This window comes from Pelobates fuscus, chromosome 4 (assembly GCF_036172605.1).
Source record: "Pelobates fuscus isolate aPelFus1 chromosome 4, aPelFus1.pri, whole genome shotgun sequence".
NCBI classification, from domain to species: Eukaryota; Metazoa; Chordata; class Amphibia; order Anura; family Pelobatidae; genus Pelobates; species Pelobates fuscus.
In genome coordinates, this window is record NC_086320.1 from 389,532,816 (window position 1) to 389,556,606 (window position 23,791).

At 42.2% G+C, this 23,791-nt stretch overlaps 1 protein-coding gene across 1 annotated transcript in view; it reads left to right on the forward strand.

Annotated features, from left to right (window-relative positions):
* The window catches only part of ASIC3 (acid sensing ion channel subunit 3), a 456,156-nt gene that overhangs the window by 211,798 nt on the left and 220,567 nt on the right, over positions 1-23,791 (forward strand). Inside the window, exons 8-9 of the mRNA XM_063452925.1 lie at positions 2,445-2,524; positions 3,062-3,133. Of these exons, the coding sequence (XP_063308995.1) occupies positions 2,445-2,524; positions 3,062-3,133 (152 nt within the window). The remainder of the gene's footprint in view (positions 1-2,444; positions 2,525-3,061; positions 3,134-23,791) is intronic.

Consider the following 23,791-nt stretch of genomic DNA (forward strand, 5'->3'; position numbering starts at 1 on the left):
ACAGGTAGAGGGGAGGGTTTGTATACATTAGCTGGAGTGTCTAACTGTACAATACTGTTTTGATTGGCTGTTGTCCTTTGTGTCCTGTGCTCCACAAGGTCCACGTGGGTAGTAACCTTGTGGGGAAAACTGTATATAAGAAATGCCTTTGTACTCATTAAAACAGTTCTACTTGATCCTCAACTTGCAAGGGGAGGGGGGGGGGGGGACAGCTATAATCACTACAGGGATTGATATGCTCTTCATACTCGCTTAGCTTCCCTGCTAGCTCTTGTAAGAGCTCTCTCTCTTCAGCTATACTCTCCTGGAGGAGAGACCCAGCTATACCCTCCTGGAGGAGAGACCCAGCTATAATCTCCTGGAGGAGAGACCCAGCTATAATCTCCTGGAGGAGAGACCCAGCTATAATCTCCTGGAGGAGAGACCCAGCTATACCCTCCTGGAGGAGAGACCCAGCTATACCCTCCTGGAGGAGAGACCCAGCTATACCCTCCTGGAGGAGAGACCCAGCTATACCCTCCTGGAGGAGAGACACAGCTATACTCTCTTGTAGGAGAGACCCAGCTATACTCTCTTGTAGGAGAGACCCAGCTATACTCTCCTGGAGGAGAGACCCAGTTATACTCTCTTGAAGGAGAGACCCAGCTATACTCTCACAGGAACCTGGTTATACCCCCCTAGCCACCCACAAGGTAGACACCCCAGGCCAGGCCCCCTTGAGGCAACCCCCCTACCACATTCCCAAGGCTGTCCGGAAAGGCATGACGAAGCAGATAAGGAAGATGCTCCGCTTAGGGGTCATTGAGCACTCCAACATTCCTTGGGCTTCTCCTGTAGTCCTAGTACCAAAACGAGACGGTACAACCCGTTTTTGTGTAGATTACAGGAGACTCAATGACAAAACGGTCACTGACGCCTAACCAATGCCTAGAGTAGTCGAATTGTTGGACCATATCGCTAGGGGATGGTATCTGACCACTATAGACCTCTGTAGAGGCTATTGGCAGATTCCCTAGCCAAGGAGGCCATACCCAAATTGGCCTTTGTCATCCCGTTCAACCTATACCAGTTCAGGGTTATGCCATTCAGGATGGAGAACGCCCCAGCCACCTTCCAGCGGATGGTGGACTGTTTCCTACATGGTCTCCAGGATTATGCATGTGCATACCTGATTGACATTGCGACACCTGACACTTAGACCACATAGGGACAGTCCTAGACAGAATTAGGGGAGCAGGCTTAACCTTGAAGCCAGATAAGTGTCACATTGGTATGGTGGAGGTGCAGTATCTAGGCCATCACGTAGGATGTGGTAAGCAACGGGCAGAGCCCGCTAAGAGAGGCTGTTGCTAACTGGCCCACTCCCCGTAACAAGACGCAAGTCATGGCTTTCTTAGGAGCAGCCGGCTATTACAGACACTTCGTACCCGAGTATAGCACCATGGCCAAACCCCTGACTGACCTGACGAAAAAGAACCTACCGAGACAGGTCCTGTGGTCCCAGGAATGTGAGGTGGCATTCCAATCCCTGAAACAGCCCTTGTTAATGCTCCTGTTCTGGCTGCCCCAGATCTTAACAAATGCTTCATTGTTCACACAGATGCTTCAATGTTTTACTGGGGGCAGTTCTGAGCCAGGTTGGAGAGGATGGAGGCGAGCACTCAGTTGCCTATTTGAGCCAGAAGCTGCTACCTCGGGAGGTCAGCTACACTGCCATTGAAAAAGAGTGCCTAGCTCTGGTGTGGGCACTGAAGAAATATATCCCATATCTTTATGACCGCGCTTTCACTCTCATCACTGACCACAATCCCCTAGTCTGGCTTAGTAGGGTTGCAGAGCGTGGGGACACTGAACGGCAGAGCTGCCTACTGTGCAGCACTGAACCAGGAGGCATCTCCAGTGGCCATCTGAGGATTGGGTGTTTGCATGAAAATGCCTGAAGGCAATGATTATAATCACCAGAACAACTGCATTAAGCTGTAGTTGTTCTGGTGACTATAGTGTCCTTTTAAGAAATGGCTGTGATCACCCATTGGAAGAATTAAACTGAATGAATTGAACAAAGTAGCAATTCTTAGTATAAAAAAAGAACTTAGCTTGTTTGAGGAGGTTGGTGAATAGTCAGAATCCGTTCTGTGTCCAGGGCGTATAGAGTTCAGAGGTTTGGTACACAGTTTGATATCACAGGGGGCTCAGACGGCACTTGGTAACAAATTGACTGAACAATTTCGGATTACCCTTCAACATGGGAACGTGTGACGTCAGACGCATGGGCGGGGCCATATCGGCAAAAAGCTGGAAGTGACTGCAGGTGAGATCGCCTATCGGTAATCACGACAAAGGGAAATAAAAATACTGTTTGTACCTTCCTCTCTCTGTATAGATTATATGTGCCCCCATGTATACAATTTATTCTCTATTAATTGTTCTCTATTGTGTTTCAGGTGACATTGGGGGCCAGATGGGTTTATTTATTGGAGCCAGTATTCTCACAATCCTGGAGATCTTTGATTATCTATATGAGGTGAGTCCCCTGTTTAGAGGTAAATAATGGACAGCTAAAAACACCTTCCTGGTTTAATGTTCTTCTTCTTATTATTTTTTACTGTGCTGTTTATACAACTCATAATCCATGGAGACAGTTATTTAGGGATCAGCAGTAAATATGTCAGGATAGTTAAGATTATAAGTTTTGGGCCGAGGGTCCATGTCGCCCTGGGTGCTTAGTAAACACAAGTCCCATCTCTAACTCGTATGGATATCAATGGAAGATTCTTCAGCTGGGGAGGAAGATTTCTCCCTCCACTCTGACTCCATCTATCTGTAGATGCATTCAGTCCATGTTCCTACAATTTGCCGGTGAATGGACAGACATTTCCTTACCCACCAGATTGTGAGATGATTACAGCTCGGTTTGTTCTCCAACTAGGATAACAAACATGCTGAGTTCATCACACTGTTTGCGTAAGTGGGAAGGTCTGCCCAATCCCCACCACATCTAACAATATCAACCATTCATTAAAGTCCAGGACACATCTTCACTCTCTGATTTTTGTTGTAGGTTTTCCGGGAGAAAGTGCTTATATATTTTCAGAATCGGAAGAAGTCACCACGAAGACAGGTGGATGCTATGGTATGGTTGAAATATCAGACACTGAGTATTGGACACACTCTTAACAACATAACCCTGTAATTCGTATATCATGTTATTATTAGACATGTGCATGCGCAACATTTGTTGTCTTCTGTCATTCGGTCAAAAAACTAAAAAAATTCTGTGTTACCAAATTTTAGTCACATGCCTATTCATCTAAACCAAATTTTGTCCAACCATTACACTATTTGGCCCACAGGTAGAACCTGTGGCTGGTGGGCAAATAATGAAATAACCTTTAGCGGTGCGAGTAAATAAAATGATGGCTAGCCAGCTGCCACTTTAATGTTAAAAAAGCCTTCTGGTGATCAGTGTGACTCCCCCATATTAGTATAATGGAGGTTTAAAATCTCACTTATGCCCCCATGTGCAGCAGGGCATATCTACTAAACATTAAAAACTAGTAACTAGGCAGTCATTTAGCTAGAAAAGCCCATCTCTTTCATAATGGGTGAGGGCTATTAAAAATCCTAATGTCCCACCATGCCACCAATCATGGTTAGCAGGTGGGAGGCACTTACTGAACTGGGGAGGCTAAAGTTCCACCCATTGGTAATTATACAACGGGGGACCTAGTGTCCTCCACCCAGTCTCCATTAGTATGCACCAAGGCTAGGCTAGGCAAAGTTGGATCAATCTTATTGCTCCTCAGTATATTTTTTTCATTTGAATAGTTGCATTGCATGATATATTTTGGCCTTTTTTTTTTTTTTTAGAAGAAAGAAAACTTCTTGTGACGAGACCAATCTCGCCACATTGCATTGGAGGAGCCTGGTTGCCCGCCTGCTGCCTTTGGATTATGGACCGGCAGTTAAAGGGTAATTTTACTGTGCAGAAAGATTCATTTCTCCATTTCTGCACAGCCGTTCGGTAGATGCTATCTACCGAACAAACAACCTGTTTGCAACCTCCCCAGAGCCGTGGGAAGACGGCCGGCACCGTTAATTGCCCACCCAGAAGCTGGAGTGTGCCCTCCATTTACCTCCCTGAAGCTGCGGTTAACCGCAGCTTAATTGATTGTTACTGGGTGGCCGCGGTTACACTTAGCGGCCGCTAGATGGCGGTGTTCTGGAGCTCCCCGGGCAGCCGGCGCTTTTCTGCCCGACTTTCATGCACCAAACCCGGACACTTTTACGTGCAGGCCCCGCTGAACCTCCAGCCCCTGGTTCTAATTCGTACTGATTTAACGAATGCATGTAAATTCGGTAGTTTATTTTATGTGAATGTTGTAACGCAGATAGCTATGCCATGGAGCATATTAGTGTAATTAAAGACTTTGGCTCCATGGCAATTAAACTGTATTCGTGTGGTCTGAGTGTCATTCACCTAAAAATGTGCACTCAGACCTGAGCAATCTGGGGATATGTTAAATGTATATATTTACTGTACCATTTGTCCCATTATATATTTTAAAGTGATAGTCTGTCTTTGTGTCCCCACGTGTGTAATGGAGTTTTGCCTTTGTCCTGGGAGATAATTGAATTACTTCTCCAGGGCAGAGGAGAGGAAGCCAGGATGCATTGTGGGGATGTTTTACTTCTGTATGTCCTGAAATGCTAAATGTCTGTCTTTTGTTACAGTCTTCCATCTGGTCCCCTAGGGGAGTGTCCACCAGGTGGGAGACCTGCATAAATACAGGGGCAGGTAGCCCTCAATAAACAGACCACTGCTTGACCCTCAACACGGAGCCTTGTCTCGTTCTTGGGGGGATTCACTGTATGCTGATAGGGACTGACTGCCAGGAGTGTAAGCCGCTTGGGAGCTTTTCCTGTTCATCTGCTAGCAGCTATTCGTGAGGTTCCAGTTCAAGAGTTTGGAGTGCTACCTTATTCCCTTGTATGCAGTTCGGGAGTTTGGTGCATTCACCTATATCCAATTAGTGAGTTTTGGTGATTCTACAGTAGCTGTAGAAAAACAAAGAGAAGAGTCTGCGCTCAATAACAGTAAAAGCTGCAACCCTAATTAGGGAATCCCACAAAACCCTAAAAACAAACTGGAAATGAAACAACGGGGGGGAAGGGCTGCGCTAAAAAGTAGTAAAATACAGTGTAAACCAGACCGGATGGTCACAATCTGATAATAATGGAAAACGTAAGTCTCTTACACCAGGTCAAGAAATTATCTTATGGAAAAATATATATATCTTTGAGGAGAGTCTTTGCAAATAAAAAAAGAGTATACAATGAAAAAGTGGTAGTAAAAATGAATAAAAATTTGATAAAAAATAGTCTCACTGATATAGCTTGGTGGGATATCTGTACAGTCCTCAGGAGTTGATCCGTCCGGGGAGTAGGATGATCCGTATATGTGGAGACAAAATAGGAGACACGACAAACTGCCAATAGTGAAGAATTGCGGCTCCAAGGGTAAAATGAGAAAATAATATGATAATACACTCACATTTGTATGAGCTTTAGACCAGCTCTGGACTTATAGGCGTTGCAGCGGTATGATCCCCGCTACCAGGATATACTGGAGAAGACGTCTGGCGATCCAACCTTGGTACTCCGGAATGTATAGAAAACAACAATAGTGCTCTCAGTAGGTAGGGTATGTGAAGTAACAGTAAATGAAATATACTTACAAATATAGAGCAGGAAATACTGCTCTATTAATAGGGCGCTGGTGGAATAATCCCCACCTGGGATTTCTTTGGGTCAGGATCCGAGTATGAGAGGTAAAAATGGTAGTGATAGAATAATATAATAATATTAAATAATAAATAATAATATATATATAAAAAATATATTGAAAATATATATATATATATAAAAAGAAAGAAAAAAATTTTTTTTAAATAAAAAATAAAATAAATAAAATATAATATAAAACTGCCAGGAATAATAAAATAGTATATCAAATAAAGTAGGAGTTGGTCCTATAAAGAAGGTAACCAAAATCACTTTAATATATAAAATACACAATTTAAAACCATTAACGCGTTTCACCCAAACAGGCTTTTTCAAAATGGTAATATAGCATTAAACCTGGCAAGATACAGTATATATAAGACAATGTGAATTGTTAAAATTTGCGCCAAAAATGATTGGCCAATCAGAAAAACACTTAGATTAAAACATTGTTAAACCTTAAATAAGTAAAAAACAAATGTGCATACAAATGGTCATAAGTAATATATAAATAAAGAAACACAGAAATGTAAAAAACGAAGCTTATAACTTAAAATTGAGATTATTGGACTTGTGTCACATGACCGGACTTGGGGTGTATGGGAAATGTAGTTTCAGAGCGCTGTGCGCGTGAGGTATGCGCCCCTCCCCGTGAAACTTTTACCCGCCGGCACTACTATGGAGCTAAGCCTCATGGGGCTTGTAGTAGTGCCGGTCAGATGTGCGCACGCACGGGGGGGCGGAGACCGGGAGGCAGCTCGCTGAGTAAATTAGCAGCGAGCTGCTTCCTGAAAGGCACAGTACGGGTGCCTATATGGATCAAAATACTAGACGGCGAAAATAGCCGTCAAAGTGGAGGGGAGAAGGAGTGGGCATAAATAAAATAAAATAAAATAAAAATGGAAATGAAAATGAATACCATAGTTAAAAAACTATGGGTAAAATTAGTAACAATAAAAAAAATATATAGAAGAATGATAAAAATATAACCAACTGATGTCTAAAATATAAAAATGAGGGGGGCGGGGCCTGGCAGCCATGCTGACCGGTCGCATGCTGCAGAGGCTCCTGCTGAGCTTGGCTTTATCAGCAAAACTTATAGACTCACTACGACTAATTAAGCTGTAAAAGATACCTAAGGGTACAAGAAGCTGTTGGTGACACTGCGGACTCCGAGATCGGGAGTTTTGGGGGCCATACGGGTGGTACAAAACTTTGGAGAGTGCGGCCTACATTGGAGAGGAGTGGGGCAGACGGCCGCTGCCCTGCTCGTACACCTGACAATCACCCAGCGGCGATGTAATGCCCCTCACAGGCCCCGGTCCCCCCCCCATGGGCCGGCGGGGGTTATCCCGGCCCCCACTGGCAGAAGCTGATACCGAGAAGGCTTCGATGCAGGGCCGCGCAGCTTACAGACCTCAGCGCCCGACCATCAAGATGGCGGCCGACCGCGCTACCAGCGCTCACGTGGCATACTGAAATACACAGCCCCGATTCTTAAAACCTGGACTGTAACTCACCCTGCTAAGCAGCAGACCTGCCTCAGCGGACCGGCCCTTGTTCACAGCATCTCAGCCTGGTTCATACAACCGCCCACCGGTACCTAGAGCACCCTGATGACCATCCCCATACCACTGCCTGTCTACACTTCACCCGGGAATCCCGATATTGATCATCACTGGCAGCGGAACCGGAGGCACAGGTGACGTGCGCTCATAGACCACGGGACTAGCAACCTCCTAACCTTTCACAGGGCATGACACGGGGAGAGACGGGAACGAGGCAGCAAGATCCGGCGGGACTGTCAACATGCTATCCGCGGCACAGCCGGGAGGTCTGCGCGGCCTGCCTTGAGAGACTCCAGTGGCACATCCCAGCTACAGTTCATTTAAATGCAATGCTTCCTTCACTTAATCTATATTGTTTTTTATTTTCTTTGCTTTCCTTCTCTCTTTTGTTCTTTAGTGCATACTCAACATCCCCCACTGTGGTGATAGGCAGCATTTCACGGCACATATTAACAGGTGGGATCTAGCAACATAGGAGAGGCTTACTCCCCACACCAGGGCAGCAATGGTGACACTGCACCCCCAAGCATAACCTGCTTAATGTGCCTGATAATTATTTCTGATATCTAGCAGCGCAATACTAAGTGAATTATGGCATCGGGGGCTATGCCTTATAAGTTTAATCACCTCATCATATCAGGGCTTGTGTCCTGGACAAAGCCCAACTTAAGCAACCCAAGCTGAGAAACCCTGCTAGTTGAAATCTTTATGTATGCCTATATTAACCCTTCTGCTCCTAAGGAACGCTACATGTCTTCATGTTCTAAGCCTGTAACTAACCAGCTTGTATTTAGCTTCTATAAACCTTTAAAAAATTGTGCGACACTCAGAATGCCATGTAACTGTTGACTAATAATTGTTTACAAATTGCATGTGATAACTATTGTGGCATTGCAAACATGCATATGTTCTTTCGTGCACAACAAAAATAAAGAATATAAAAAAAAAAAATATATAAAAATGAAATATAAAGTTGTATAATCATAAAAAATTGTGCAGATCAAAGTCTGCATTTAAACCATTAGGTGAGAGGGTCTGTAACTTATAGACCCACTCCATTTCTGTTTTTCCTAAGACATTTTTAATATCTCCCCCTCTCCAGGGTAAAGTACATTTTTTTATCCCCATACATTTTAACAATTTAGGGTCTTTATTATGGTTAATAAAATGTTTGGATACTGTATGATTTAAGTATCCATTTTTGATGTTTCTACAATGTTCGCTCAACCTGATTTTCAGGCACCTTGTGGTCATCCCAACGTACTGGAAGCCACAAGGGCATTCGAGCAAATAAATTACATTTTTGGTGGTACAGGTAATAAACTCTTTGATATTATACACAGTGTTAGTCTTATTTGAAACAAACTGAGTCACCTTAGATGCAAATGTGGGATCTGTGGTTTTGCATACAATGCATGTTTTACATTTGTAAAACCCTTTAGTTTGCGGAAAGAAGGATACAGGGTTTTTCTGTGCAATAGTTTTGGTAAAATTCGTGGTTAAAATCGATCTAAAATTGGGAGCTCCTCTAAAAACTATATTTGGTTTTTCGGGAATAATTTTGTTAAGTTTATCGTCTTGTTTTAAAATATGCCAGTATTTTTTAATAATTTTTTTAATTACACTGCTTTTGTTGTTGTAGTTAAAAGTTATAGGGAGGGATATAGATTCGTTTGTATTTTTTGTTTTATATGTTAGAAGTTCACTCCTATTTTTGTGTTTGATCAAATTAATATTTTCTAATAAGTCGGTCTCTGAGTAATTTTTTTCGATAAATTTATCTTTTAAAATATTTGCTTGCTCATTAAAATCTTCTAATTCGGTACAGTTTCTGCGTAACCTTAAAAATTGGCTTCTAGGAACACTGTCGAGCCAGGGTTTGTAATGGCAGCTGTTTTTATCAATTGCTGTATTTACGCAGACTTTTTTGAAGAAAGTTTTCGTGTGGATCCGCCCGTTTTTGACAAATATATTTAAATCTAAGAAGTTAATTTGTACTTTACTAAATTCATGGGTTAAAATTATACCTCTATCATTTTTGTTAAGATCATGAATAAAAGAAATAAGACTATCTTCGGATCCATTCCAGATAAAAAACAGGTCATCAATATATCTAAAATATGAGACCAGGTTTGCCCTTAGCTTGTCTCCATCGTATATAGCTGAGGACTCCCAGTCTGCCATAAATAGATTGGCATAGCTAGGGGCAAACCTGGTACCCATAGCGGTTCCTCTTTTTTGGAGATAAAACGAGTCGAGGAACCAAAAATAATTGTTTTTTAAAATAATATTAATACCATCTAATATAAAATCAATTTGTATTTCAGAGATCCTTTTTTCTTTTGTTAAAATATTTTTTATCGCTTGACAGCCTATATTATGTGGTATGATTGTATATAATGATTGCACATCACAGGTTACTAGAATAAAATTTGGGTCCCATTTAAAATGACTTAAAAAGTTTAAAAGAGACATAGAATCTTGTAAATAGGATTTCATTTGTTTGACAGCAGGTTGAAGAAGAGTGTCTAAGTATTGAGAAAGATTGCAAAGGACAGAACCTATACCCGATACTATTGGTCTCCCTGGGGGTTTATTCATGTCTTTATGTATCTTGGGGAGAAAATAAATAACTGGAATAATTGGAAATTTTTTGTTTAAAAAGTTGTACTCTTGTTTGGTTATGATATCTTGAGCCTGTCCTCTATTTAAAAAATCACATAAAGTATTTTTAATAGTTGTAGTGGGGTCTGATGTGAGTTTTTCATAAACAGCAGTGTCATTAAGTTGTCTATGTGCTTCCTCAATATACATAGTGCTTGATAAAATAACCAGGCCACCTCCTTTGTCTGCTGGTTTTATTACAATGTCATTGTCGTCTTGTAATTCTTTAAGTGCTTTTTTTTCTGCGTTTGTCAAATTGTGTGTGTCAAATTTATTTGTTTGTATTTTATCGAGATCTTTAGTGACCATTTTTTCAAATACTGTGAGTGGTGCTGATTTCATAAAAGCAGGATAAAATTTTGATTTTTCTTTAAAATGTGTATTGATGATATGATTGTCTTGAGGGGGGGAAGGGCATGAGGTAGGAGTATATGCTGTCTTATCAATAAAAAATCGTTTAAGGGTGGCCTTCCTAACAAATTTGTTGACATCAATAAAAGCTTCAAAGGGTTTAAAAGGATTGGTAGGGGCAAATTTGAGTCCTTTTCTTAAAACCGATAATTGGGCAATAGTGAGAGTTTTTTGAGAGAGGTTAAAAATCCCATTGGATTCCTCACTTAGGGGAATTATTGTCTTTCTAATCTTTCTCTCTTGTTCACGTCTGCCACTTCTTCGTCCTCTAGGCTTAGTGTTCGTTTTTGAGATCTTGATTGGTGAGGTGTTGGAATGAATGTGCTGGGGTGGGTACGGATTTCTAAAAAATGATCCTCATTTTCAAATTCGGAATCGATGGACAATAATTGGTATCGGTTGTGATGGTGGGGGATAGTGGGTGATATGGGATGTTCGTTACGTTCATTAATATATCTAGATCTTTGGGGTTTTGGTGAGAGTGGTCTTCTATGGGAGTAGGTGGTGTGGTGATGTGGTCTGGATGGTGAAGGGTAGGATTGTCTATGAGAATGAAGCGTTTTAGCTTGTGTGTAGGGTAGTGTTGAAGGGCCTGAATAGGAGTTGTATTTCTGTGGTCGCTGTTTATAAGGTGAATGTGAAGATTGTCTAGTGACATAATTTTGGTATTGTCGTGGATGGTGATCATAGTGACGAGTGGTGGTACTGTGTTTGTTGGTTGTTGTTTGTGAAGGTTTCTCTGTCCCTACATAGTGGTTGTTTGTTTGGAAATGGTCTTTTTGGACATGATTGTATGTGGTATGCCTTTTGTTTAGATGATATGTTCGTACTTGCTTGTTTGAATAGTCTGTCTTATCTCTAATGTACTTCTTGATTTTAATGTGTTTGGTGTCTGTTTCAACCTTTTCAATTTTGCTCTGAATTAATATGCAATTTTGGTTGTATGCTTTGGTTTCTGTGAATGGCATAAGCTTGTCCCTGAGATTATTGATTTCAGAATCTAGTATTGATAATTTTTTACTTTTTTTAATTATCAGTGTCTCCATTAGACCAAGAGTGCATGATTCTAATTTGTTATTCCATTCCTCCATGAATTCAAGGTCATCTTGGTCGGAGGTTGGTAGTTTAAGTAATCTTAACCCTCTTGGTGTAATTCTTTCATCGGTGTATTTTTTTAAAGTGGCTATTTCCCATTTTAGTTTTATCTCAGAGGTAAGGGATCTTTCCAATTTAATAAACAGTTCTTGTTGGCTTAAACTTGGAATATTAATTGGAATTGGGCTGGTAATTTCTGTGTCAAATACATTTTCCACGTCAATAATGTAATTGTTTCTGAACTCAAAAATAGACATAATAAGGTAGTTAGAAAGCAGCTGACTCTAGAGGGAATTACACAAATAGAAAAACAAAGAGAAGAGTCTGCGCTCAATAACAGTAAAAGCTGCAACCCTAATTAGGGAATCCCACAAAACCCTAAAAACAAACTGGAAATGAAACAACGGGGGGGAAGGGCTGCGCTAAAAAGTAGTAAAATACAGTGTAAACCAGACCGGATGGTCACAATCTGATAATAATGGAAAACGTAAGTCTCTTACACCAGGTCAAGAAATTATCTTATGGAAAAATATATATATCTTTGAGGAGAGTCTTTGCAAATAAAAAAAGAGAATATATTTTTTATATATATATTATTATTTATTATTTAATATTATTATATTATTCTATCACTACCATTTTTACCTCTCATACTCGGATCCTGACCCAAAGAAATCCCAGGTGGGGATTATTCCACCAGCGCCCTATTAATAGAGCAGTATTTCCTGCTCTATATTTGTAAGTATATTTCATTTACTGTTACTTCACATACCTTACCTACTGAGAGCACTATTGTTGTTTTCTATACATTCCGGAGTACCAAGGTTGGATCGCCAGACGTCTTCTCCAGTATATCCTGGTAGCGGGGATCATACCGCTGCAACGCCTATAAGTCCAGAGCTGGTCTAAAGCTCATACAAATGTGAGTGTATTATCATATTATTTTCTCATTTTACCCTTGGAGCCGCAATTCTTCACTATTGGCAGTTTGTCGTGTCTCCTATTTTGTCTCCACATATACGGATCATCCTACTCCCCGGACGGATCAACTCCTGAGGACTGTACAGATATCCCACCAAGCTATATCAGTGAGACTATTTTTTATCAAATTTTTATTCATTTTTACCATTTTTACTACCACTTTTTCATTGTATACTCTTTTTTTATTTGCAAAGACTCTCCTCAAAGATATATATATTTTTCCATAAGATAATTTCTTGACCTGGTGTAAGAGACTTACGTTTTCCATTATTATCAGATTGTGACCATCCGGTCTGGTTTACACTGTATTTTACTACTTTTTAGCGCAGCCCTTCCCCCCCGTTGTTTCATTTCCAGTTTGTTTTTAGGGTTTTGTGGGATTCCCTAATTAGGGTTGCAGCTTTTACTGTTATTGAGCGCAGACTCTTCTCTTTGTTTTTCTATTTGTGTAATTCCCTCTAGAGTCAGCTGCTTTCTAACTACCTTATTATGTCTATTTTTGAGTTCAGAAACAATTACATTATTGACGTGGAAAATGTATTTGACACAGAAATTACCAGCCCAATTCCAATTAATATTCCAAGTTTAAGCCAACAAGAACTGTTTATTAAATTGGAAAGATCCCTTACCTCTGAGATAAAACTAAAATGGGAAATAGCCACTTTAAAAAAATACACCGATGAAAGAATTACACCAAGAGGGTTAAGATTACTTAAACTACCAACCTCCGACCAAGATGACCTTGAATTCATGGAGGAATGGAATAACAAATTAGAATCATGCACTCTTGGTCTAATGGAGACACTGATAATTAAAAAAAGTAAAAAATTATCAATACTAGATTCTGAAATCAATAATCTCAGGGACAAGCTTATGCCATTCACAGAAACCAAAGCATACAACCAAAATTGCATATTAATTCAGAGCAAAATTGAAAAGGTTGAAACAGACACCAAACACATTAAAATCAAGAAGTACATTAGAGATAAGACAGACTATTCAAACAAGCAAGTACGAACATATCATCTAAACAAAAGGCATACCACATACAATCATGTCCAAAAAGACCATTTCCAAACAAACAACCACTATGTAGGGACAGAGAAACCTTCACAAACAACAACCAACAAACACAGTACCACCACTCGTCACTATGATCACCATCCACGACAATACCAAAATTATGTCACTAGACAATCTTCACATTCACCTTATAAACAGCGACCACAGAAATACAACTCCTATTCAGGCCCTTCAACACTACCCTACACACAAGCTAAAACGCTTCATTCTCATAGACAATCCTACCCTTCACCATCCAGACCACATCACCACACCACCTACTCCCATAGAAGACCACTCTCACCAAAACCCCAAAGATCTAGATATATTAATGAACGTAACGAACATCCCATATCACCCACTATCCCCCACCATCACAACCGATACCAATTATTGTCCATCGATTCCGAATTTGAAAATGAGGATCATTTTTTAGAAATCCGTACCCACCCCAGCACATTCATTCCAACACCTCACCAATCAAGATCTCAAAAACGAACACTAAGCCTAGAGGACGAAGAAGTGGCAGACGTGAACAAGAGAGAAAGATTAGAAAGACAATAATTCCCCTAAGTGAGGAATCCAATGGGATTTTTAACCTCTCTCAAAAAACTCTCACTATTGCCCAATTATCGGTTTTAAGAAAAGGACTCAAATTTGCCCCTACCAATCCTTTTAAACCCTTTGAAGCTTTTATTGATGTCAACAAATTTGTTAGGAAGGCCACCCTTAAACGATTTTTTATTGATAAGACAGCATATACTCCTACCTCATGCCCTTCCCCCCCTCAAGACAATCATATCATCAATACACATTTTAAAGAAAAATCAAAATTTTATCCTGCTTTTATGAAATCAGCACCACTCACAGTATTTGAAAAAATGGTCACTAAAGATCTCGATAAAATACAAACAAATAAATTTGACACACACAATTTGACAAACGCAGAAAAAAAAGCACTTAAAGAATTACAAGACGACAATGACATTGTAATAAAACCAGCAGACAAAGGAGGTGGCCTGGTTATTTTATCAAGCACTATGTATATTGAGGAAGCACATAGACAACTTAATGACACTGCTGTTTATGAAAAACTCACATCAGACCCCACTACAACTATTAAAAATACTTTATGTGATTTTTTAAATAGAGGACAGGCTCAAGATATCATAACCAAACAAGAGTACAACTTTTTAAACAAAAAATTTCCAATTATTCCAGTTATTTATTTTCTCCCCAAGATACATAAAGACATGAATAAACCCCCAGGGAGACCAATAGTATCGGGTATAGGTTCTGTCCTTTGCAATCTTTCTCAATACTTAGACACTCTTCTTCAACCTGCTGTCAAACAAATGAAATCCTATTTACAAGATTCTATGTCTCTTTTAAACTTTTTAAGTCATTTTAAATGGGACCCAAATTTTATTCTAGTAACCTGTGATGTGCAATCATTATATACAATCATACCACATAATATAGGCTGTCAAGCGATAAAAAATATTTTAACAAAAGAAAAAAGGATCTCTGAAATACAAATTGATTTTATATTAGATGGTATTAATATTATTTTAAAAAACAATTATTTTTGGTTCCTCGACTCGTTTTATCTCCAAAAAAGAGGAACCGCTATGGGTACCAGGTTTGCCCCTAGCTATGCCAATCTATTTATGGCAGACTGGGAGTCCTCAGCTATATACGATGGAGACAAGCTAAGGGCAAACCTGGTCTCATATTTTAGATATATTGATGACCTGTTTTTTATCTGGAATGGATCCGAAGATAGTCTTATTTCTTTTATTCATGATCTTAACAAAAATGATAGAGGTATAATTTTAACCCATGAATTTAGTAAAGTACAAATTAACTTCTTAGATTTAAATATATTTGTCAAAAACGGGCGGATCCACACGAAAACTTTCTTCAAAAAAGTCTGCGTAAATACAGCAATTGATAAAAACAGCTGCCATTACAAACCCTGGCTCGACAGTGTTCCTAGAAGCCAATTTTTAAGGTTACGCAGAAACTGTACCGAATTAGAAGATTTTAATGAGCAAGCAAATATTTTAAAAGATAAATTTATCGAAAAAAATTACTCAGAGACCGACTTATTAGAAAATATTAATTTGATCAAACACAAAAATAGGAGTGAACTTCTAACATATAAAACAAAAAATACAAACGAATCTATATCCCTCCCTATAACTTTTAACTACAACAACAAAAGCAGTGTAATTAAAAAAATTATTAAAAAACACTGGCATATTTTAAAACAAGACGATAAACTTAACAAAATTATTCCCGAAAAACCAAATATAGTTTTTAGAGGAGCTCCCAATTTTAGATCGATTTTAACCACGAATTTTACCAAAACTATTGCACAGAAAAACCCTGTATCCTTCTTTCCGCAAACTAAAGGGTTTTACAAATGTAAAACATGCATTGTATGCAAAACCACAGATCCCACATTTGCATCTAAGGTGACTCAGTTTGTTTCAAATAAGACTAACACTGTGTATAATATCAAAGAGTTTATTACCTGTACCACCAAAAATGTAATTTATTTGCTCGAATGCCCTTGTGGCTTCCAGTACGTTGGGATGACCACAAGGTGCCTGAAAATCAGGTTGAGCGAACATTGTAGAAACATCAAAAATGGATACTTAAATCATACAGTATCCAAACATTTTATTAACCATAATAAAGACCCTAAATTGTTAAAATGTATGGGGATAAAAAAATGTACTTTACCCTGGAGAGGGGGAGATATTAAAAATGTCTTAGGAAAAACAGAAATGGAGTGGGTCTATAAGTTACAGACCCTCTCACCTAATGGTTTAAATGCAGACTTTGATCTGCACAATTTTTTATGATTATACAACTTTATATTTCATTTTTATATTTTAGACATCAGTTGGTTATATTTTTATCATTCTTCTATATATTTTTTTTATTGTTACTAATTTTACCCATAGTTTTTTAACTATGGTATTCATTTTCATTTCCATTTTTATTTTATTTTATTTTATTTATGCCCACTCCTTCTCCCCTCCACTTTGACGGCTATTTTCGCCGTCTAGTATTTTGATCCATATAGGCACCCGTACTGTGCCTTTCAGGAAGCAGCTCGCTGCTAATTTACTCAGCGAGCTGCCTCCCGGTCTCCGCCCCCCCGTGCGTGCGCACATCTGACCGGCACTACTACAAGCCCCATGAGGCTTAGCTCCATAGTAGTGCCGGCGGGTAAAAGTTTCACGGGGAGGGGCGCATACCTCACGCGCACAGCGCTCTGAAACTACATTTCCCATACACCCCAAGTCCGGTCATGTGACACAAGTCCAATAATCTCAATTTTAAGTTATAAGCTTCGTTTTTTACATTTCTGTGTTTCTTTATTTATATATTACTTATGACCATTTGTATGCACATTTGTTTTTTACTTATTTAAGGTTTAACAATGTTTTAATCTAAGTGTTTTTCTGATTGGCCAATCATTTTTGGCGCAAATTTTAACAATTCACATTGTCTTATATATACTGTATCTTGCCAGGTTTAATGCTATATTACCATTTTGAAAAAGCCTGTTTGGGTGAAACGCGTTAATGGTTTTAAATTGTGTATTTTATATATTAAAGTGATTTTGGTTACCTTCTTTATAGGACCAACTCCTACTTTATTTGATATACTATTTTATTATTCCTGGCAGTTTTATATTATATTTTATTTATTTTATTTTTTATTTAAAAAAATTTTTTTTCTTTCTTTTTATATATATATATATATTTTCAATATATTTTTTATATATATATTATTATTTATTATTTAATATTATTATATTATTCTATCACTACCATTTTTACCTCTCATACTCGGATCCTGACCCAAAGAAATCCCAGGTGGGGATTATTCCACCAGCGCCCTATTAATAGAGCAGTATTTCCTGCTCTATATTTGTAAGTATATTTCATTTACTGTTACTTCACATACCCTACCTACTGAGAGCACTATTGTTGTTTTCTATACATTCCGGAGTACCAAGGTTGGATCGCCAGACGTCTTCTCCAGTATATCCTGGTAGCGGGGATCATACCGCTGCAACGCCTATAAGTCCAGAGCTGGTCTAAAGCTCATACAAATGTGAGTGTATGATCATATTATTTTCTCATTTTACCCTTGGAGCCGCAATTCTTCACTATTGGCAGTTTGTCGTGTCTCCTATTTTGTCTCCACATATACGGATCATCCTACTCCCCGGACGGATCAACTCCTGAGGACTGTACAGATATCCCACCAAGCTATATCAGTGAGACTATTTTTTATCAAATTTTTATTCATTTTTACCATTTTTACTACCACTTTTTCATTGTATACTCTTTTTTTATTTGCAAAGACTCTCCTCAAAGATATATATATTTTTCCATAAGATAATTTCTTGACCTGGTGTAAGAGACTTACGTTTTCCATTATTATCAGATTGTGACCATCCGGTCTGGTTTACACTGTATTTTACTACTTTTTAGCGCAGCCCTTCCCCCCCGTTGTTTCATCTACAGTAGCTGTGCCTGTCTGTGAAAAGGGGATTATCGCCTAAACGGATTTTAACCCCTTGACTGCTGAAACGGTCCGTTACAATTGGTGGCAAGTGGCGGGATCATTCCTACAGCCAGAAGGACAGCTACAGGAGACACCATTTCTTGGGATTTTATAAATTGAGGGCAACGCATGTCTGAGTACAGCGACCCTGACAGCATCAGGATGGAACCAGCAGTGGAGTATGATGAGGGTGCCATGGATGACCGAGATGCAGCCCGTAAAGGCATCTGGTACCAGGCACTGGGTATTGCGGAGCACCAGCGGGGCGAGAGACTCCCCAAGGAAGACCAGCGGTTGCAGAAGCGAGTAGCCCTGCGGATGCCCTTCCTGGGAGAGCAGCCCTTGGAGGAATGGGTAAAGGAATTGGAGCTCCGGGTATGGCAGGAGATGTGGCTGGAGGATGCCTACCAGACGCTCTGGTGGTATGTTGCACAGTACCTGCCCTGGACAGCCGAGCATGACAAGCCAGAGGGAGAGGAGTTTGATGGTCCTGGCTTGTTATGGGAGTCTTTTTCAGAGCACGAATTTAGGAGCCCTACACAAGCCCGGTTCAGTGATCTCTTGGAGTGGAGGGAGAGCAGGTATGACTGGGACGACACTCACGAAATTGAGAAAGACCTGGTCCACCTGGTGACCCGGGAGATGGAGCTAGAACAGGGCTACCAGCAGCTGTTCCAATACAGTGAGAAGGCTCAGCAGGAGAGCAGCATGACAGACCCAGAGCCAGACCCATTCAGAGGGGACGAGATGGTAAAGTTTTACTGGGAAGAACCCCAGGTGGCCGGTGGAGATGGGACCTAGGTCTCTCCACCGGTCCTGCAGGGAATTGGGAGCACAGTCTCCATTCCCCAGCGGCAGTGTAAAGTGCAGGGAGAGGAGAGCAGCGTCCTCCCTCCCCAGCGGCAGGCTGAGTTACAGGGGGCAGAGGTAGTTGTTCCTGCCCCCCAGCAGCAGAGTGATATGCCGGGAAGGCAGTGTAAAGTGCAGGGAGAGGAGAGCAGTGTCCTCCCTCCCCAGCGGCAGGCTGAGTTACAGGGGGCAGAGGTAGTTGTTCCTGCCCACCAGCAGCAGAGTGAGATGCCGGGAAGGCAGTGTGAAGTCCAGGGAGAGGAGAGCAGTGTCCTCCCTCCCCAGCGGCAGCGTGATTTTTGGGGAATTGGGAGCCCAGTCTCCATTCCCCTGCGGCAGTGTGATGTGCCGGGAATTGGGAGCCCAGTCTCCATTCTCCAGCGGCAGTGTTATTTGTTGGGAATTGGGAGCCCAGTCTCCAGTCCCCAGCGGCAGAGTGTCCAGCAGGGAATAGAGAGCCCAGTCTCCTTTCTCCCCAGAGATAGCTTAATGTACCAGGGGGAGACTGTAGATATTTTATTTAGTTTTGAAAAATGCTTCCAAAATTAAACAGAATAACAAAATAAACATAATACCAAATGAAACATAAATACCCAAAAATTAAACCTAAATACTGAAATAAACTCTGGAAGGGGCACTATTAGGGGAGTAAACCCATACCAAAATTAAATAACTGGGAAATAACAGGGAGAGGGATTAACATAAATGGGGGGGGGGGGGACTAAATCATAAGGGGAGAAATTTAAAAGGCGGGGGGCTCCATTACATCATGGAGCACTGGGGAGGGGAGGAGAAAGGCTGAAAATTTCTCTAAGGGGGTCTACATAACAAGGGGGTCTACATAACAAGGGGACAAGGGGGGGGGACAGGACCCAATTGACCTCAAGTCCACAGCCAGCTAAACATAACCACATACCAAAACATAATAATAATACACATAATAATAAACCTAGTAAAACCCACCACCCACTTGGAGTCCATTTCTCTGTCCATCACCATAACCCACCACCCACATGGAGTCCATTTCTCAGTTCAAAACAGTTCAAAACCACACAACCCACCACCCACCTGAAAACAAGTCCATAACCCACCACCCAAAAGGAGTTCATTTTTCTGTTCAAACCACATAAACCCACCACCCACATGAAAATTCTTGTCCATAAACCCACCACCCACATGAAAACCATTTTGTTCAAACCCACCACCCTCAAGGAGTCCATCCCTCCGTCCATAATACACCCTTAGTGTTTTACCCCCCACCCAAAAGCAGAATGTTCAATTGTCCATATTACAAAATCACACACAAAACCCACCCTAACCCAAACAGTACCAAAAACCGTGCAAAACCATTACCATAACCTAACTACCCTACACTACCCTACCTATACGCAGAGGAAGGTACTCGTCTGCTAAAGTGTGGTAGCCTTCCATGAAAAGGAAAAAACAGTTCAAAATCTAAGGGGGAAAGGTGAAAACAGATTCGGAATTCCCCTTACCAAGACAAGGGCGCCCATGGAGCGGTTCAAGGCGGGTGGACCTTGAGATTTCGCCACAAACGCTGCCAAATGGACGAATCCATAGAGGCCCTTTCGGTGGTATAGATCCCACGAACCGCCCTCAGAATGTCTGCTACCACCACCTGACAGGAAATGTCTTTACGTTGAAGGGAAACCTGACACCGTGCCATCCAAGTGAAATACTTAACCACTGAACTGACTACATAAAGAGTGCCCAAATCAAAAGCCCTCCTCCCTGAGTTGGACGTCCCATACGCCCACTCCGCGTAAGTCCAGCGGGATAAGCAGGGGATGCCCAAGGCGGCTGAGACCTCTTTGTAGACCTGTACGTTAAAGGGGCACTCGAGGAGGAAGTGGTCCATGGACTCCACCTCCCCGGAACATTCCACCCGAGGACAACCGCGATCTGTTATGTTCCTGTACTTCAAGTTCCCTCGAACGTAAAGTCTACCGTGGAAGGAGAGAAACGCCACGTCTCGGTATTTCTCCGGAAGGTGCCTGGAGTTGATGTTTTTCAACCCCGAGGCGAGAGTATTTGGCGGGCAGTCCTTCAAAGCAAGCTGAATGCCAAAGTGGGTGTCCAGGACCCTCCCGTCGAGAAGCTTCTTGGGAGTGTCCCGAACCTCCTCCACCGTGACGTTCCACCTGCGCAGAATTCCCACTCCCTCGATGACCGAAGTCGGAAGATAGCTAGAATGCCGAACTCTCATGCTCTTCACCCTCCCACCCTGAAACCAGTCTACCAGGAAAGGTGTGACCCACTCCCTGAATATACATACCCAGCCAGGCTGCTCATCCTTCAGGAGAGCCCCAAAGTTCCTTTTCAGGAAGTTGTTAGTTAAAAAGACGATGGGGTTGACCATGGCCAGACCCCCGTCTTTTCTGGCCAGGTAAGTGACCTCTCTCTTGATGAGGTTCAGCCTGTTCCCCCACAACATGCGGAAGAACAGCGCAAACATCCGAGCATGGAGGGACCTGGGCAAAAGGAAGATGTTACTGACGTAGCCGAATACGGTCAGAACATAGGTTTTGATCAAGTTCACCCGTTCTCTGAACGTCAGTTTCCACCTGTGGCTCTCCTCCACCTTGCTGGAAGCTATGGCAAGCCGTTCGGTCCAGTTCCTGAGAGCCAGATCCCCTGGTCCGAACACCACCCCCAAGATCTTAATTTCAGGCTGGGCCCTCGGGAAACCGTCTGGAAGAGGGAACTGGTCCCCCTCCTTCCCGCACCAGAAAACTACGCTCTTGTCCCTGTTGACACGAGAGGCTGAAGCGGCAGAATACGCTAGGATTAAATCATCCACCTCCGTGGCCTCCCGAGTATCGGAGACCACTATGGAGATGTCATCAGCGTAGGCAACAACCCGTAAAGGCCTCTCCAGAGCCCTGGCCACTCCCTGTAACGTGCTCGCCTCGACCCTTCGGATGAAGGGATCGACTGCAAACACGTACAAGAGTGGGCTGAGAGGACAGCCTTGCCGGACCCCGGATCAGATCCTAAACGTCCTGCCCCTCCACCCGTTCACAAGAGCGAAGCTTTCGGCCCCTCTGTACAAGGTGATTATCCAATTGATGAATTTTCCCGGCAAGCCATACTTCCGCAAGACTGACCACAGATAACGGTGATCTACCCGATCAAAAGCTTTGGACTGATCAAGTGCCAGAAGGTATATCCCCCTTTCTCCGGCCCTGCACTTCTCGAGGGCTTCCCTGACTTCGAAAACGGCATCAAAGACAGTTCTGCCCCCGATTGAACAGTACTGGGAGGTGGATAGGACACGCCTCGCTAGGCCCTGTACTCGTTTCATCAAAATCTTTGCCAGGACCTTCCTGTCGACATTTAACAGGGATATGGGGCGCCAGTTCCCCACATCCGCTGTGTCGAGGACGTTCGGCTTGGACAGCAAGATCAGGGCAGAAGTCCTCATCGAGGGTGGCAATAATCCTTGAGCCAAGCTCTCATTAAACACCTCGGTCAGATGAGGGGCCAAGAGGTCGCAGAACTGTTGGTAAAACTCAGCCGTCAGACCATCAGGACCTGGCGACTTACACTTGTTCTGCTGTTGGATACTCTCTGTGACCTCTTCTATGGTGATCTCGCTGACCAACTCGTCAAAAGAGAGGTCGCTATGCTCAGGGAGCGTGAGCTCGCTTAAGAAGTCATCCACCCTTCTCCCGTGGGAGGTTCCCGCCTCGCTACATTGGGGGCTGCCCTTTCCGAGGAGCTCAATATAGTAGTCGCGGACCACCTTCAGAATCCCGCGAGGAGACTCCTCGAGGGTCCCGTCGGTGCCCCGCAGACTAGGGATGGACTTGGTACCTTCCTTCCGCTTGCAGCTAAGATAAGGATCGGGCGAGCGGTACGGCCCATGATCCCTCTCTTTTACAAGTGAGGCGTACCTGTCATACTGATAACTCCTCATCAGGTCTTTAACCGCCGCAATGTCCTCGGGGTCACCTCCCTGCGAGATCAGGATGTCTAACCTCCCAAGCAGGCCCAGATACATCTTGTACCTGGAGGACTGCATGTTTCGGGCGAGATTGCGAAACAGCCGTTGAGTTCTGGCCTTCACCATCTCCCACCATTCAGACTTCGTCGGCCAATGTCATCTGATCGTGAAAGAATTCCATGAAGGCTTGCTGAACTCTCTGTTCCACCAGGAGGTCTGAATTTAGCCGCCAGATCCCCCTACCCTTAGGTGGGGTACTATGGACGTTCAACTCGCAAGACAAAATGTGATGATCGGAGAACTCCACCGGTGTAAGCACGGGTGCCGCCACCAGGAAATTCTCCTTAAAGAAAAACCTATCTATCCTACTCTGACAGCTACCTCTGTGATAAGTGTACCCACCCGTGGGATTGGGAGTGTGATGAAGGTACACATCGACCAATCCAGCCTGACTAACCATCTTATTTAAAAAATAGGAGTCATACCCCAGCCTCTGAGTGGCGTCTCTCCTGTCTTGAGGCCTAGTTATGGTGTTAAAGTCACCGCCAAACAGGATTTGCTGGGATGTATAAAGGTAAGGCTCTATCTCAATAAACAGGCACTTCCTCTCCCACTTAGATTGGGGGCCATAGATGTTAATTATCCTGAAAGGTTGCCTGCCCAGTGAGACATCTAAAACCACACACCTTCCTTTTTGCAACTCAATAACCCTGTTGATGCTAACATCAACGTCCTTAAATAGGATGGCGATTCCCCCATATCTCTCTGTGGCTAGAGAGAAGTAGGAGGGCCCCCATCTCCAGTCCCGCTTTGCAGC